Below are 18,140 nucleotides of genomic sequence, written 5' to 3' on the forward strand. Positions count from 1 at the left end.
CAATTCTCTGATTAAAAATTGAAGAGATAACAGCTGGCTGAAGATCTGATGACTCCAACCTCAACACAAACTGCCCCACCTGCAGTTACCCTTTCACGCCTTGGCCTAGTGTACATACACTTTGTTTCTCAACCCATTATCCCACAGGACCAATATAAGCACTTCAAAAATCAATAAGCATTAATGCTTTCCCTTGGTTTGCTTTTCAGTGAACCACACCAATAGATAATGATGCTCACTAGGAGTGCCCTTTACTCAACCAACCACTGAAGCAAATAATCACACTTACTCAGATTCACTTCCACCCTTCAACTCCATTATTTGCTCACTCTTGTTCAGTCTTATCCCTATCAGTCCCATTATGCTTCAATTCACATACCCACTGTGGGTTATATAATGATTATTCCTATTCCTATCCTGAATTTACAAGGGCAAAGCCCTTATATCACCATCAGATTCATCTAATAGATTATTGTGATGGTCATTTTCAATTGTCAACTTGCTTGGATTAAGAGAAATTCTCAAACATGTACAAAATTCTGAAAGAACTAATAATATATAAAGATTTATTCATACTGTACTAGAAAACACAACATCAATATTGACATTTAAATGAAGAGAAGAGTAAAACAAAAAAAAAGGTCCTAGTTTCCTTAGTTGCTTGCCCTTCTCACAATTTCACACAAAGGGCAAGAAATGCGTCTGATGCTCAGCTCTGGATTCAAATTTTAAATCACCTAAGTTACAAATAATCAACTTTAAAAAAAAAAATACAGGCAAAGATTCACACTCTGTGTCTCACTAACCGCTAGGCTGAAATTCAAAGAGAGGCCCTTACTGCTGATCCCAACAACCACTGTGAGGGAGCCAATGGCTATGACCCAGAGGCTACAGGTCTTTGATTAGCAGAACCAGCAGAAGTTAGGACTTGGCATGTGCTCATGGAATAGTCCCATCACCCACGCATAACTCTACAACATAAAGTTTTTTTTAAAAAAAAAACTAAGATGTTTTTCTAAATTTCTAAAACATTTATAGTAGGAATCTCTGACTGTAGGAAGATTGAAACATATATTGTTTCCTGGAAATTTGGATTAGCTATGTCATTTGTGGATCTTTATTTTTATAGTAAGCCAATTCTATGTATGGAACATGTTTTTAATTGATTGGGGATGCTTAATTTTTATCTGCATCTGCATCTTTACTGGTTGCTGTATTACCTATTAAGTACTCCTGGATAATTCTACCCCACATCCCTAGGGTAATCAGAGAGTGAAAAGGGTGTCTTAAGGTTTCTGTTGTTGTGATGAAACATCCATGACCAAAAAAGCAACTTGGGGAGGAAAGAGTTTATTTGGCTTACACTTCCATATTGCTGTTCATAATTGAAGAAAGCCAAGACAAGAACTCAAATAGGGCAGGAACCTAGAGGCATGAGCTGATGCAGAGACCATGGAGGACTACTGTTTACTGGCTTGCTCCAAATGGCTTGCTCAGCCTGCTTTCTTATAGAACCCAGGACCACCAGCCCATGGATGGTACCATCCATAATGGGCTGGGCTTTCCCCATCAATCACTAATTAAGAAAATGCTCTACAGCCAAATCTTATGGAGGCATTTTCTTAACTTAGGTCCCCTCCTTTCAGATAATTTTAGCTTGTGGCAAGTTAACATAAAACTAACCCGCACAACTGACTGACTCCTTGCCAACTTGACACACAAACACAACACTGTTAAACCATAACCTCTCCTTTCTTGATCTTCCCCAATATCAACATTACAATATAAACTTCCAAATATTAAAAGTCCCACAGTTTAAAAATTCAAACACTTAAAAAATTCAGTCTCTTTAAAATAGCCAATCTCTTTTTAAAATCCAAAGTCTTTTCATATTCAAAGTCTCTCAGCTGTGGGCTCCTGTCCAATCAAAAATAAATACTTTCTTACTTCAAGGGGGAAGAATCAGGTCACAGTCAAGCAAAGCAAAGCAAAGCCAAACTCCAAGTGTATAACTAACTCAATTCACTCACGATCTTCTGGGCTCCTCCAAGGGGCTTGGGTCACTTCTCTGGCTCTGTCCTCTGCAGCACACACAGCTTGTCTTCTAGGCTCCAGCTGGCTCCATTCTACTGTTCTGCTCTTCTTATTCGTCATCCCATGGTACTGGCATCTCCAAATGCTAGGGTCCCTTGCTGCAACGGGGCTGCACTTTTACTAATAGCCTCTTATAGTCTCTCGTCATGGTGCCAAGCCTCAACTTCTCTGCATAACCCCTTCAATCCTGGGCCTTCGACTACCATTGGGGCTAAACCTTCACCAATGGCCTCTCAGAGTGCCAAGCCACATATGCTTTCCATGACCCCTTCATGCCTGCAAAACCAGTACCACCTGGGTGACTCTTATACTACCAAGCTTGGCTGCCAGCAACAACTTTCACAGCCTTTGGAACACAGCTTCTGTGTGCTGACTCTCAGGAAACACTTTGCAGAAGATTTTACCTCAGTGATGCTGGTCTCTTCCTAATTACCACTAATTTCTCAGCTCCAGCTAACCAGTAAAACAAAGGTTTCATTTTAGTGGTTCTGGTCTATTGTTAATCACAGCCGATTCTTCAGTTCCAGCTGACCAAACACCATAGATTCTTCACACATATGGCCCAGTAGAGTCCTTGTTTCCCTCTGAAATTTCATAAGCCAGGACTCCATAGTCTCCACTGCTCTCAACATTCTTATCTTCCAAGATCCTACAGAATAGTCCACTGAGATCTCAACACAATTGTCCTGCCACAATTATCCCCCAGAACAGTCAAGTCTGTCACAGCAATAACCTACTATCCTGGTACCAACATGTCTTAGTTAGGGTTTCTATTATTGTCACAAAACACCATGACCAAAAAGCAAGTTGGGGAGGAAAGGGTTTATGTGGCTTACACTTCCATATTACTGTTCATCATTGAAGGAAGTCAGGACAGGAACTCAAACATGGCAGGAGCCTGGAGGCAGGAGCTGATGGAGAGACCATGAAGGGGTGCTGTTTACTGGCTTGTTCAGTCAGTTTTCTTATAGAACCCAGGACCCACAATGAACTGGGCCCTCCCGTATCAATCACTAATTAAGAAAATACCCTACAGGCTTGATTGCAGCCCTATCACACGGCGTCATTTTTTTCAGTTGAGGTTCCCTCCTTTCAGACAAACTCTAGCTATGTCAAGTTGACATAAAACAAGGCAGCACAAAATGTAAATATTGTTATAAAAATAAATAACTGATCAGTCCTTAGAAAGGGTGACCTAGAAATAAGTGACAGAAGTGATGAAATTTAATTTAGTAAGGAATTCTTAAAGAAACAGCAGCATCTCCCCCCCACACACACACCCATGCTCCTAAACCCAAGTCAAACACCTGTGCCAGTGTCCCAGTCCTATTAGGCCAGGTGGTGCCTCTAAAAAGAGCCTTTGGATTTAGCTAGTTGGGTGTCTAGAGGTGGCTCACATGCCAGTGATGTGCCTGATGAGGGGCATTGTGCCCTTGGACACAGCATATTTGTAGATATCTCCTAGCCACAGGAAACACACAGTAGTTTAGATGTCTCTGAAGGTGGTGCTGGAAACCTGGTCAAAACATGTACCTCGAAAAATGATGCAGGACTTTGGACACAGGACTTGGATGATCTGACATAGGAGCTGGATCTGATCTGAAAGCCTCTTTCCTTTAGTCTGCTTTTCATGATTCCAGAAAATACTATGCAAGCTGCAAAGGGAGGGAAGCAATTAAATAGCCCTACTCAGCTGCACACCTATGAACCATGAAAATTACTAGCATGGTAAATACGTATACAGGTGCAATAAGTGATGCCCATATGTTGGTAGCAGCCAACAGCTCTCTGGTTGGATGTAAGGATCGCTCAACAGAAAGGGAATTGTGCCTGGTACTGGAAAACCAGCCAATTTCCCAGGGCTACATGGCCCTTAGAAAAGAATCTACTACCTCCACTTTGTTAGACCAGCATAATCCCTTAATACATTCTACATCTTATCCTTATATCCACAAATAAGTATAGCTACATCTCATCAGGGAAGCATCTCTTTACAACAGTAAAGACCACTATAGAAAAGAACAACTGGACACAATGCAGAGCTCAACAGATTGTGGGAAGCCCAGTCCCAAAAGATACATCTACATCACAGCTCCTGCATCCATAGCTCAGGGAACATCATGAGAGAGGTGGCAGAAAGATTGTAAGGACCAGAATACTAGGAAGTCAGCTGTGAAACATTCTTTCCTAGGAATAGTTACATAAATAAGAACTGAACAATGACTAGATCAACAGATAGGTTAACAAGGAAGGAAAAAAATTCTATAGGGTCACAACCCTAGACAAAGAACTACAGGCAACTAATGACTGGTTGGAGAAGTAGAACTACATTCCCCAGCAATGGATGAGTCCCATTATTAGTTGTCCAATGTAGAGCAGTCAGCCTAAGCGGACCAACATGTGATATTTATATATTTTTCTCATGAATATACATACATGCATACATACATACATAACAATAATAATCAAAGAAAAAGAGCCTATCAACTTGAGACTGTGGGGTGGAGCATGGGAGAGGTTCAAGGCAGAGTAGCTGGGAGGAGCTCAAAGGAGTAAAAAGAGGGGCAAAGTGATGTGGTTCTTCTTTAATTAAAGACATATTTCAAAAATGAAAACAGCATGCTCTTTGCAAATAAGTCCATGTTATTTACAGTCTTCTGGGAAAGGCTGAAGCCTCCATGAACTTTCCTTAGTGCCTTTGGGAAATGAGTAACAAAATTCTCTTTGTCTGGGGCAGCAGTGATGGCAGTTATAGCAGAAGTGCCTTGTCTTCTAGTTGAAGTTTTCCAGCTAATCTTCTCAGGCTCTTGGGAAACAAGAACCTCTTCAGAAGATGTGTCAAAGACTGGATCAGCCATCACCCATGGCAATGCTATTAGCTGTGAAGAACACATCATGGTAACTGCTGAAGCATGGGACCCATGACTATTTGTGGCATTCCCTCCCACCCTGCCCTAACATCTGACTGAATGTTATCTTGCAACAAGCTTGCCAGTAAGCTACCTAGGAGGAGGTGTTTAATGTGATTGATTAGTCCTTTTGCTCAGCAAGAGGCTGACCAGTCACCATAGAATGTCTTGAGGCCTAGAATCATCCTGTTACCTTTAACAAAGGAAGTTTAGGGGGCTGGAGAAATAGCTCAGTTGTTAAGAGCACTTGCTGCATAATCATGAGGATCAGATTTGGGATCCTGGCACCACCATCCCCTAACTGGCTAGGCATCCTGCAAATGACTGTAACTCTAGCTCCAAGGACTGCAACGCCCTCTTCTGGCCTCTGCATGTGCACAAAGGAATATATACTCAAATACACATGTGTGTGTTTCTTCATATAGACACATATGCACAAGCATAAATAAAATAAAATCTTAAAACCAAAAAAAGAAGTTTTGAAGATACCTCAGAATGCATAGGGGTCTCTGGACAACATCAACTCGCTGATGGCATACTCTGAGCTTCTTGAAAAGAAAAATAACCCTTACAGATATTTCATAAGGTATAAATACCTCAGCTCTGATTCCTGGAAAGAATGTGACTGGAACATCCCAAATCCACAATCTCAGTGGCTCATTTGGTCTGTTTATCTTTCAACTCAGAAATTACTGTATTCCAAGAGTAGTTCTCCCCGATTTAAACTCTATCTCAGTGACTTGATCAGTATATTACTACTGGAACCAAAGGCCCTGGGTATACACTTCTTGTCTCCATTAGCAAGCAGGTGGCTGGGTCCTTTGATTCTACCCAGATAAACATCATGAGTAAGGCAAAAAAGAATCTTGTCATGACTGAGGTTAGGCCTTCAAGGATCCAGGTCAATTAACCTTAATAGTGAGTGTTCTCCCCGCTCCCTTCCCTCTCTCTTTCTCTCTGGACTTTTCTGAGAGTTTCATATATTCTGAGCTGTGTGTGTGTGTGTGTGTGTGTGTGTGTGTGTGTGTCTGTGTGTGTGTGTGTGTGTGTGTGTGTGTGTGTCTGTGTGTGTGTGTGTGTGTGTGAGAGAGAGAGAGAGAGAGAGAGAGAGAGAGAGAGAGAGAGAGAGAGAGAAGAGAGAGTTGTCTGTATGTGTGTAAGTGCAGGCATGTATATGCACAGCACACCTGTGGAAGTCAGAGTCTCCTTTTAAAAAAATTATTTATTTATTTACTATTTGGGGATTGGACTTTTGTGGGGTGTGTATACCATAGTGCACATGTGGAGGTCAAAGGACATTTGAGAGTCAGTTCATTCTTTCATTGTGCATTCCAGGGATCGAAATAAGTCATGAGGCTTACATGGCAAGTGTGTTTAAGTGCTGAGCCATCTCACTGGCTCCAGGGTCTCTTTTTTTGTTGTTCACCTCTGTGTATGCCAGGCTAACGGGCAAGAAAGCTCCTGGGATCTCCTGTCTTCACCTTTCATTTCAACACGGGAGCATCCCTTTGGCAAATGTGGGCTCCAGCATCCTGCTTAGCTTGGGTTCTAGGGTTGCAAATTGATGTCTTCCTGCTTGCACAGCAAGCACTTTGTCCATTGAGCCACCACCCTAGCTCCCTACTGTGTAGTTTTTTTTTTTTTTTCAAGAATGCCATGGAGTAAAACAGCACTGAATGGCGTAAAAGCAGCCTGTCTGACTCTTGGACAGTCCTTTTGCTCAAGACAACCAGGGCAGCAAGAGAGAGTCCAACAGCTGCCAGTTCCAAAGTCAAGTTACCCTATCCCCCCAACACTTGGGCTGAAGTTCAGAAAAACGAATACAGTGGGAGCACTTACAGTACTAATTTAAATAGCTCATCATTAACACTCAGGAATTCTAACAGATTCAACAGTGCTTATCTCTACACTACAGTCCCCTTTCTTTTTGTCTCACTTCTAGATCTGGTCAAAATCTTCAGAAGGCAGAAACACAGAGAAAAATGAGGATGCTTATGTAAGTATTAAGAATTCTTAAACATCTTCCAAGTTTAAAACTATTTCCTTACAACATTTAGATGCTACATGTATACTTAATGTGTGGGTGAATAAGAGCTATTAGGGGGAATTAATGTCAATCTAATTCTCCATGAAACATTCTTCGAGAAAGTCAATCAAATTAATGGAAAATATTTTCAAATTAAAAGAATATCCTGTAGGTGGAGGTTTCTGTTTCACCAGCAACTCTCAAATACCTAGCAGTCACTTCCTACGTTATCACACAGAGGCTTATATTAATTATAAATGTGGCAGTAGCTCAGGCTTATTACTAACTAGCTCTTACACTTAAATTAACCCATAATTCTTATCTATGTTTAGCCATGTGGCTTGGTACCTTTTCTCAGTACAACATTCTTATCTTGCTTCCTCTGCATCTGCCTGGTGACTCCTGACTCCCCACCTTTCTCCTTCTTCCCATCATTCTCAGCTTGGCTTTCCCACCTAACTTCCTGCCCAGCTACCGGCCTGTCAGCTTTTTATTAAACAAATTTGAGTGACAAATCTTTACAGTGTACAGGAGGATTATTCCACAGCAATATCCTTTAAGCATATGTGATGAGTAATAATACATTTTAAATAATTGTAAAGAATATGAAAGTAAGCCGGGCATGTGGCACATGCCTACAATCCCTACACTACACTCAGAAGGCTAAAGCAGGACAATCATGAGTCTGAGGTCAACCTGGGCTGTGAAATGAATACCTGGCTACTGTTGGCCACACAAGGACCCTGTCTCAAAAAAGGGGTATGTGTGATTGGCATGATTCATCATTCCACATAGTATCTTTCCTCATTTATCATTCACTGCCACTCTAGAATAAAGGGAGAACGCGGGTTGGATTAGTTGGGTGGGTATGCAGCATGAGCGTGAATAAATGGCTTGTATTAGCTACTTGTCTCATCACTGTCACAATACCTGACAAAAATAACTTAACGAGGAAAGATTTATTTCGGCACACAGTTTCAGAGTCCACCATGACAAGGAAGGTATTGGTGGAGTCCATTCTGGCAATAGTGTGCCGTGGTGGCTCTTTATTTCATAGGTATCCAGGAATCATAGCAAGCAAGCTGGCATTAGAAGCCTATCTAAACAGCCCAATTGAACTAATTCTGCTTTCCAGGTCCCACTTTCTCAAAGTCAGCAGGGCATTGAAGATTCAGAACATGAACCTGAAGGAGACATTTCAGATTGGAGCCATAAATGTATTTTTGCCAACCTCCCCCTCGTCTAAGGCTCAGGGACCATCTTGGAAGAGTAAGTGGAAAGATTGGAAGACTCAGAAGTTAGGGAAGACCAAAAAAAAGTTTTCTCAACATGACATGAACTGTGCTCATGACTCATAGTAGCTGTGGTTTCCTGCACAAGCTCAAAGAAGTTAATGTTCTAGCATGAGAGGAAGGAGTTCATAGGCCCTAATTGAAGAGATATGGACAGTTGACGGCTTTGTGAGGTGGGTGGGGCTGTTTTCCTTAAGCGTGTGGGTGCTGGTAGGTCAAACATGGATGACCTTTATTCCCAGGAGACTATGCAACACAAATTGGATTCAATAGGTTCTTAATAAAAGAGAAGGCACAGATTTTGGGGGAAGAAGAGGTGGGGCATATTTTAGAGGAGTTAAAGGGATGAATAGGGGTGAATATGATCAAAATGCATTGTATGAAATTCTCAAAGAATTAATAACATATTTTTATATTTAAAAAAGAACAAAAAGGTCTTTTAAAATCATTTTTTTGCATTCCTGGATATTTTCATTAGACAGTTTACCAAATGTGTCCAAATACCATATGTTGAGACTGAGTATATCTTTTTTAAAATATTGTATATTAATTCTATGAAATAGTGCAGAGTGTTGTTGTTGTTCATTGAGAGAGGATCTGATGTGGCTCTAGCTAGCCTTGAACTTCTGCTCCTCTTGTGTCCACCTCCCAAGTGCTGAGATTATAGGCATGAACCACCACAAATGGCAAAATAGTGGGTTTTATTCCAACAGTTTTAATATATACACATTAAGAACTTTGATCATATTCACTCCATTACTCTTTTGAATATTTCTTGATAGTATTCTTTTTACTATGAAACATATTCCAACTTATCACCTCATATTTCCAACATTAGCCATATCATGCAAGAAACTGAACAGTAGCTCTCAGATATTTGTTTAATGGAAAGATAAGTGAAGTAATTGTATATGAAGGGTAATATTAATTGCCAACTTGGCTAGATTTAAAATCATCTAGGATATAGAGGAGCTTACTTTTTAGTGGATCTGTGAAAATGTTTCAAGGTATGTTTAAATGAGGGGAAAGAACATGAATGTGGGTGCACTATCTCATGTGCTGAAAACTGGGACAGAATAAAAGGAAAAAGCAAAGAGTACCAGCAGCTCTGCCATACTCTCCTGGCCATGATGGACTGAAACCTCTGAGCCTGTGATCTAAAATAAATCTTCCCTCCTTTAAGTTGTTCATGTCAGGTATTTTACAAGGCTAAATTCAATCATATTTCTACAGTATGACACCAAGGTGTGAATATTTATTTTTCTAATTCCAGGGTGTTGGTAAAACTCACTTGCCTTAGCACTTTGGGGTGTTACATGAGGTTCCTATATTTCTTTTGCACAGACACTAGAGATTATGCCTAAGACTCTTAAATAAAATATTTGACACTTCCCAAGGTACAGTGAGAATAACATTATTTTGGTGTGTATGTGGGGGGGTGATCTTTTGATTAATTTCTAGAATATTTTCTAAGTTTCACTCTTTTCTATTTTAAAGAGTCACCCATGTGCACTGACAAAATAAAGGTATAAAAACACTGATCCCTAATTTTCAAATGATATGAATCTGCATGAGATGACAATTCTACACATTCATTTTCTCCTAACTGCTTCAGGCTATAGGCCTTATTGGTGACAGTTTTGTGAATAATAGCTATACAGTCCTAACATGAAATCTGTTTACTGGCAGGAGGCAAGTTTCCCTTTTGTTAGTAGGGCAAGTGACTATAGCTACAAGAGTAGCCCAACATTGTGTATTCAATTAATCATGGCAAATCTATGCTGGATAAGCCATTGGTTTCCCCATTTCATTACTGCATTAGTATTCACTTAGCAGCTGCCTTTCTTTTCCTTTCTCACCTATTCCACTTGGTTTGACATTTGTTCTACCCAGGGTAGAATTACTCCATGAATTTGTAGCTGGAAGTTTTCCTGTGTCCCGCCTGGCCCGTGGTCAAGACAGTCTCTCTCACCTGCCTGTCCCGCAGCCACTTGGATCCAAATAAACACACACAGGCTTATATTATTTTTAAACTATAGCCATGGCAGGCTTCTTGCTATCTAGTTCTTATATCTTAAAATAAAAGGCTGGTTATCAAATACAACTAGAAGCTGTCATCTAACTCCAGCCTAATTGACAATGTTCATGATTCCTTTGACCTTCCTCAGTGTGAAGTGTAGTGATTATCTGAAAGCTACTGTTTCTTGCATGATATAGCTGGCTAATGTTGGAAATATGAGGTGATAAGTTGGAATATATTTCATAGTAAAAATACTATTAAGAAAAATTCAAAAGGGTAATGGAGTGAATATGAGTCTATCATGGGTGCATAACATGATATAAAATTTTCAAATAACCTATTCAAAGATTTTAAAAAATGTGTTGTGTGCCTGAATCAGGATCTAGAAATTTAATGAGTAAGCATGTACATATCTGGAATCAAGATGCCTCCCCATCCATGTAACTTGGGTTAAAGGATCTAAGAAAACTTTGAATATGGGGGGCACACTTACCATCTCACTTCAAATTAATTATACTATGTGAGTTTCCAGTAAATAGCCCCAGAACTATTGTATAGATGCTATAGTGAGCCAGGTTTGGGTACTGCACAAGCTTGTCACTACAAAGGACCAAGTGACTCTGGAATACTGTTGCAGGCTAGGAGTATGAGTGGCCAATATGGTTATTTCTAAGGTCCAAATCCTTCCTCCCATTACAGTACACTCTGGCTACTGTGATTGCATTACCACATTTGTACTTGGTCCTAGTTGACCCTCCTAGTTTTTTTGCTTGTGGAATTTTATGATAACTCACAAAATCACTTCCACTTCTTATGACCACATTGTTATTTAAGGATATAAGCCCCTAGAAAGGATAAAGCAGATTAATGTGTTAGGTTACAAATAGGTAACCTTTGAAAAAGAGGATATGTAAATTAAGATCAGTCTGGATGGTTATCCTGGGTGGTGGACATTTCTACTTGGTGATATTTAGGTGGTTGGTTTATGAATTTGAAGTGGTAAAGATATTAAAGGTAAGGATTGAGGCATGGTCATTTATGTGTTTTCCTAATTATAGTAGTCAGTTCAAGCTTCTCTAACAAAATAACTGTAGACTAGGTCGTCTAGACAACTGAAATGTAAAGGCTCACAGGTCTAGATATTGTAAGTCCAGGCCAAGGTCCAGCAGGATCAGCTGCTGAACATGTTCATTTTCAGTTGTATAAGTACTCAGCATCCTTACAAAATCTGTGTCTGTCTGTCTGTGTCTGTCCTGCCTCCTCTCCCCACTCCCTCTTTTTAAAAGGCTTCACTCTTAGAACCTTATTTAACTTTAATTACCTTTAAAAGATCCTACCACCAGGTATAAGCACATTGGGAGCTAAAAAAATATTCTTATGAACTGGGAGAATGCATTTAATTCAATAGCACTTATGTTCACTAAGAGGATCAAAATGCAAGTGTTCTGCATTTCATAAGAGAGTAAACTCTATTCAATGCTAGGACCAGAACAGAGAATAAGTAATACAAGTCATTAGCAGATATTATATATCTCAGTGTACACTGAATAGAAGACCCTGTTGTCTTTCATATGGTGTGTTTTAGCAAGTGTCTCCTGCCACCTCCCCAAACTGTAGGTTTGGTTGTTTCCATGAAACTGAAAAATACCTTCAAGAAAGCAAGTTATCTTTTTACATCCTACACAGATCATTTTAGGCCCTATGTTTCCATCCCTTCATATCTAAATAAGGGCATTAGCTCTCGTTCCCACCTTACATTTAACATATGTGTAATCTGCTCAAGAGGTTTTCTTCCCATCACTTTTAATTGAAAAAAAAAGTACCCTTGTGTAATTTCATGCCTTAGAATACCATGAATGTACCATAGAACTTTGAGATTCTACTTAATTTAGTGTTACATGAGAAATGAAAATAAACTGGAGGAGCTGCAATAGCATACAACTTCACAAATTGTCTTGTCTTGCAGCAAGTGAAAAACCACATACAAGGCGAACGACGGTAGTGAGACTATTGACAATGGAATTTACACACCAGTGGGCAGTTTAAAGACAAATTTAATGATCATTGGCAAATGGTGACCCATCAGCCAAGGTGGTAAAGGTGAGAATCCATCAGTAACTGCCTAAAATTTCTACAACTGCTACAAGCCTAAAGCCAAGACTGCCAGACAATGTTGGAAGTCGCTCTGGAAAGGAGGTCTTCATTTTATGATCTTTTAATATACTCTTTCTCCTGCTGGATAGCTAGGGAAAAAAGAAACATAAAAATATCGTTAGGAGAGACTTTTTCTAATATATTTAGTTTCTTCCTAGAGTTCTTTACTACCAGACTGTGTGGTGGAGCTCAGTCATACAGTGCTTGCCTAGCATGAACTAAGACCTGGGGTTTGAAATCCAGCACCATTAAAAAAGAATCTGTGCTAAATCTTTAAATGGTTATCATATACGCTTTAAAATCAGAATACCAAGGTACAACCCCAAATACTCACAGAGTGATATGAGAGTACACATCAATCATATTAAGGTTAAATTATACTAAAATTGTTATCTACTTAAACTATGAGTTTTACATTCCATTTGAGGTAGATTTATGCTGTTGCCATTATTTGAGACTAAAAGGTAAATGAAGTGGTTCCTTCCAATACATATACCACAATACAAGAGGGAAACTTTAAAACAGTTTTGTCTAGTTTGGGATCTCTCAAATAATGTTGGTGTAACAAAAAGCATAGCATGGCATTCGTGAAATATTTTTTGAGGTCCTCCAGTAAGATGTAACTCTACCAAGTAACAGGGGTCCCGAGTCTGGGAACAACAAGTGTATTTGAGATCTGAACTTATTCCATTTTATTTATCATTAGGTAGAATAGATCAGAGGGGCAGCATCTGCAGAGTTCATGAGCAAGACACCATCACAGGCTCAAATTTGTAGATGCAGAAAAACACCACATGATTAAAAGTACACATAGGGTTTTTCCTAGTGATAAGTCAAATATTCCAAGATTGATTTTAATGTGACTTTTGTAATTTTCAACAAGAAAGTAGTTTTTCTTTCCTTATACTACTGGTGCCTATTACTATTACTATTACTACTGGTTCCTATTATGCAGTAACACTTACATATCCCCAGTAATAAAATCAGCTATTGGTTATTTTAAACTGTTAAGTATAATAGGGTACTATTTATTATTTACTTTGTTTAATAGAAAGTTTAATAGAACATAGGTTTTTTAACTGACTATGCCAACTTTCACCAATGTTCCTCTCAAGTAGAAACCCCCCCGCTACTTACTTTCCTTCGATGGAAGAGTATTTTTTTCTTCAGTATTAGTTTTTTTTAGTTTTGATCTGTCAAATCTTTCCACTTCTGACAAGTCTGGCTTGTCACTCATCTTGACTAAAAGAAAGACCAAGAAAATAATAAGTTACCTACTAGAACTATGATCAGATTAAGAATAACAGTTAAAAAATTTTACTATCAATGAATATTTTGCATGGTGACTTTCAACAAGACAGCAACCAATTTTAGAAAGTCATGCTTTTCTTAGAGTACTCTGATTGCAAAGCATTGGTCCATTTCTGGTGGCATTAAATGACAGCAGATGAAGATGCTCTAGAAAGCAAGATATTCTAGAAACCCAGGGGGAAATTAAAGCCTGAATTTTAAAATCCAGCAAAGGTAAAATGGGACTATGAGCATCTTCACCTTCTAGTCAATTCCTTTTAGGGTATTTGGGAATGCTGGTGAGCATCACACACTAAAAGAGTGGCACACAGTGCTGTACAAATTTCCACTGAATGTCCAAAGTCAGTATATTAGAGCACTACAGTAGGAGTGAGGAGGATTTAACCTAGTCACTGTCAATTACAAGTCTCATAATACCTTCTTATAGCCTTAGGGAATGTGTAAAAGAAAAAGAAAGAAAAAATCCAGCTATTTCGGATCAAGACTCCAAAACTTTAGTAGAATGTGGACCGCCAAATACAGCTGAATCCCATTTTCAAAGATAAGAAGGCAGAGCTCTTCAGTGAGTGCCTCGACCTATCTTAGCGGGAGTAGGACACAATGTAGTGACCAGGGCAGTCCAGAGAGCTCTCTACCCCACCCAGCCCCAGCTCCGAAGCTTCCATGTGTCTCAAACCACCCGGTTCAATCGATCGTATCTTAAGGTCCTTCCTTACTGGGTGAACAGTGCCAAGGTAAAAGCTGGGGAAACTGGGATTCACACGTTTGTAACTGCAGGGCGGGGCAGAGGCATTTGTCTGGATTGGGGCATTTGTCTGGATTGTGCCATTTACAAATAACTTGCCACTGCCCAGCGCCAGCCTAAGGTGCAGAAGGGCAGGAGCCACCTTAGAAGGCCATTTCCCAGTCGCCCCAACTCTCCTTCCAGCCTTCACTACCTCCTCCGAGCTACTCTGCGTTCCCCAGAAACAAAGCCTCTGTGAACTCAGATGCGCAGACAGAACGCGGTCCACCTGAAAGTACGGAAGCGCTAGCGCACACGCGCCAGCAGTTGCCACCGCACTGGCCCCACAGGGCCACAGGATCTTACCTGCTGGCTCCAAGGCACGTATCAAGACAACTGTTAACTCTGCAGCTACAGGACCAGGCTGGTGTTCCTGGACTCAGCCACGGGCTTATGAACTCTGCAACAGGTCCCACCCCTGCACCCCGCCCATCCCTTTATGATTGGACAGACGGTTCTGATGTAAACCGTTCACAGGCCTCTCTGATTGGACGACAGGTCCTGGCTTGCCACGCCCCCTCCCCAGGTCTAGTTTGCTGGGTGGCTGTCTCTGCTCATTTTAGTACCTCAGCACACCTGCCATAGCAAGGCCTGATGATGTCGTGGAAGAAATTTGATGGCTAAGGGGCAAATTGTTGGCCAAGTTCAGTTCCCCTCCTCTTCCACAGCTTTAGCCTGGGGTCCATGATTCCTTCTTGACAAATACATTCATTCCTCTGCCCACTTAGGAGCCTGACATTAAACAGCTACATCTTATCCAGTTAGATTTTAATATCTGAGCTTTCAGGGCCAAACTGAAGGAGTTGTACTCCGCATTCTTGACTTTTTTTTTATTTAAAAAATTTTATTCATTTTACATACCAACCACAAATCTCCCTCTCATCTCTCCTCCCGCTCCTTTCCTGCTCCCACCTCCCTGCCCTACCCCCTCTGGCCCACCCCCTATCCCTTCCTCCAAAAGAGTAAGTCCTCCCATGGAGGAACAGCAAAGCCTGGTACATTCAGTTGAGGCAGGACCAAGCCCTGCCTCATTGCATCAAGGGTGAGCAAGGTGTCCAACCATAGGTAATGGGCTTCAGAGACCCGGCTCATGCACCAGGGATAGATCCTGATCACACTGCCAGGGGCCCCTCAAACAGATCAAGCTACACAACTGTCTCCCATATGCAGAGGGCCTAGTCTGGTACCATGCAGGTTCCACAGCTGTTGGTCTGAAGTTCATGAGTTCCTATGAGCTTGGTTCAGTTGTCTCTGTAGATTTCCCCATCATGCTCTTGATCCCCCTTACTTATATAATCCTTCTTTCCTTTCTTCAATTGGACTCCTGGAGCTCAGCCTGGGAGGTGCTTGGTTGTGTTCATAGCAGCATTATTCATAATAGCCAGAACCTGGAAACAACCTAGATGCCCCTCAACCAAAGAATGGATAAAGAAAATGTGGTACATATGCACAATGGAGTATTACTCAGCTGTAAAAAACAATGGCATCATGAAATTTGCAGACAAATGGATGGAACTAGAAAATGTCATCCTGAGTGAGGTAACTCAGACTCAGAAGGACAAACATGGTATGTACTCAATCATAAGTGGATACTAGATGTAAAGCAAAGGATAATCAGACTACAACCCACAGCTCCAGAGGAGCTAGGAAACAAGGAGGACCCAAAGAGGGATGTAGGGATCACCTTGGGAAAGGGAAACAGAGGCGATCCTGATGAATAAACTGGGGATGTAGGGGCAATAGAGGGTAGGGGATGGGGGATGTGAACATAAGGGGACGGGATGGTCGAGCTGGAACAGGGACAGAGTGGGAGAGCAATGAAAGAGATATGATAGAGGGAGACATCATGGGGAAAGGGAGAAACTGGGTGCTAGGAAAATTCCCAGGAATCCCCAAGAATGACCCAGCTTAGACTACTAGCAATAGTGGAGAGGGTGCCTGAACTGGCCTACCCCAGTAATCGGATTGGTGAATACTCTGTCGTCATAGAGCCTTCATCCAGTAACTCATGGAAGCAGATATATTCTTGGCTTTTTATAGCCTTTGGGAGGGACTATACTGTGATGACCAGTGGTTTTGAACCTATGATCAATGACCTCTGTTCTAATCCCTGACCTGCTAATAGTGCAGATGTGGGAGCCAGTGGTTCAGGGCCCACAAGAAACAGAAAATGAAAACTATGTAGACTGAAGTTACCTCCTCCCAAGGCTCAGGGATTGTCATAAAAGAGGGGCAGAAAGATTTTAAAATCTAGAGGCAGTGGATTCCTACAATGAAACAGTGTTTTCTGAACACAACAGGGTAATTGCACCATATGAACTGACAGTTGATGGAACTATATGTACAAGAGTTGCATAAGATTAAATCATACCAAATCCCAGCATGAAGAGGGAAGGAAGTCAAGAATTCCTGCCCCCTGGACTGGCCTCAACTGAATGGACCAGGCTCTGCTGACTCCCCATGGGAAACCTTGCCTTGGAGGAGGTGGGAATTGGGGGGTGGGTTGTGGGGAAAGGCTGGGAGGCCAGAGGAGGGAAGAGAGGGGAATCTGTGGTTTTTATGTAAAATGAATAGAAAATCTTTTAATAAAAATAATGGGGTGGCATTCCTCCAATTCTGAAAAAAAAAATTCCTGCCCCTAGCTGAGAACTACTGACAGTTGATGGTTGTTGGGAAAGGGAGAGCTGTAGTGGGTAATGGCTACCCACTACAGAGAGCCAGTTTTCTTCAAATATGAGGCTCCTGAGAGGCTACCTGTGCTCCAGCAGATGGTCCTACTTCCATGCACATACTGGCCACACTAAAAGGAATCTCTGGTGTAACACGAAACTTAGACAGTCTTATTAATAAAAACAAACCTGGAGCCAGGTATTGGGGTGAACGCTGAAAGATCAAAGAAACAGAACAGGCCACAGCTAACCTCACCTTGCTAATTCCTCAGTTGGTCTTGTTTCCTCAGACTGGAAGCCTCTGAGTCCTCATCTGAATCGATCTCAGCTGAACTGCTGCTAAAAGCCTAAAAGCTTAACCAGCTCTAGTTCCTGGTTTTCACGCCTTATATAGCTTTCTGCTTCCTGCCATCACTCCCTGGGATTAAAGACATGTGTCACCTGCCTGGCTGTTTCCAGTGTGGCTTTGAACTCACAGAGATCCAGACGGATCTCTGCCTCAAGAATCCTAGGATTAAAGGCGTGTGTGCCACCATTTTCTGGCCTCTATGCCTAATCCAGTGGCTGTTCTGTTCTCTGACCCCAGGTAAGTTTTTTAGGGTGCACAATACATTGGGGGACACCATATCAAGAAAATACATTAAGGAGGGAATTGTATTTGGGGATAGAAGAGGAATTGCAAGGGAGAGAATGGGATGGTGTGTCCTTGTTCAAAACATCATACACAGGTGTGAATCAGCCAACAGAAAAGACAATAGTAATGATTAATAATAATAAGTGGCAAAGCAACGACTTTTGGACAGTACCTTCCCCCAGTGTCTCCTGGGAGAGAGCAGTGAAGATCTGAGTTACTGTTGTGGTGTGTCCACCAGAGGAGACAA

General features: G+C 41.1%; 1 protein-coding gene across 2 annotated transcripts in view; it reads right to left on the minus strand.

The window, feature by feature from the left end:
• Positions 1 to 12,383: 12,383 nt before the first annotated feature.
• The window catches only part of Tmsb15b (thymosin beta 15B), a 69,128-nt gene continuing 63,371 nt past the window's right edge, over positions 12,384 to 18,140 (minus strand). Inside the window, exons 1-3 of one of the 2 annotated variants that reach the window (XM_052736449.1) lie at positions 14,897 to 15,004; positions 13,633 to 13,737; positions 12,384 to 12,584 (exon numbers count right to left, since the gene is read on the minus strand). In XM_052736449.1, coding sequence (XP_052592409.1) covers positions 12,547 to 12,584; positions 13,633 to 13,732 — 138 coding nt within the window. In that variant the 5' untranslated portion in view covers positions 13,733 to 13,737; positions 14,897 to 15,004 and the 3' untranslated portion in view covers positions 12,384 to 12,546. Of the gene's footprint in view, positions 12,585 to 13,632; positions 13,738 to 14,896; positions 15,005 to 18,140 lie in introns of those variants that run through there. The other variant, XM_052736459.1, reaches the window with a different exon arrangement.

The sequence above is a fragment of the Peromyscus californicus genome, unplaced genomic scaffold (genome assembly GCF_007827085.1).
Source record: "Peromyscus californicus insignis strain IS unplaced genomic scaffold, ASM782708v3 Scaffold_10__1_contigs__length_136768540, whole genome shotgun sequence".
NCBI classification, from domain to species: Eukaryota; Metazoa; Chordata; class Mammalia; order Rodentia; family Cricetidae; genus Peromyscus; species Peromyscus californicus.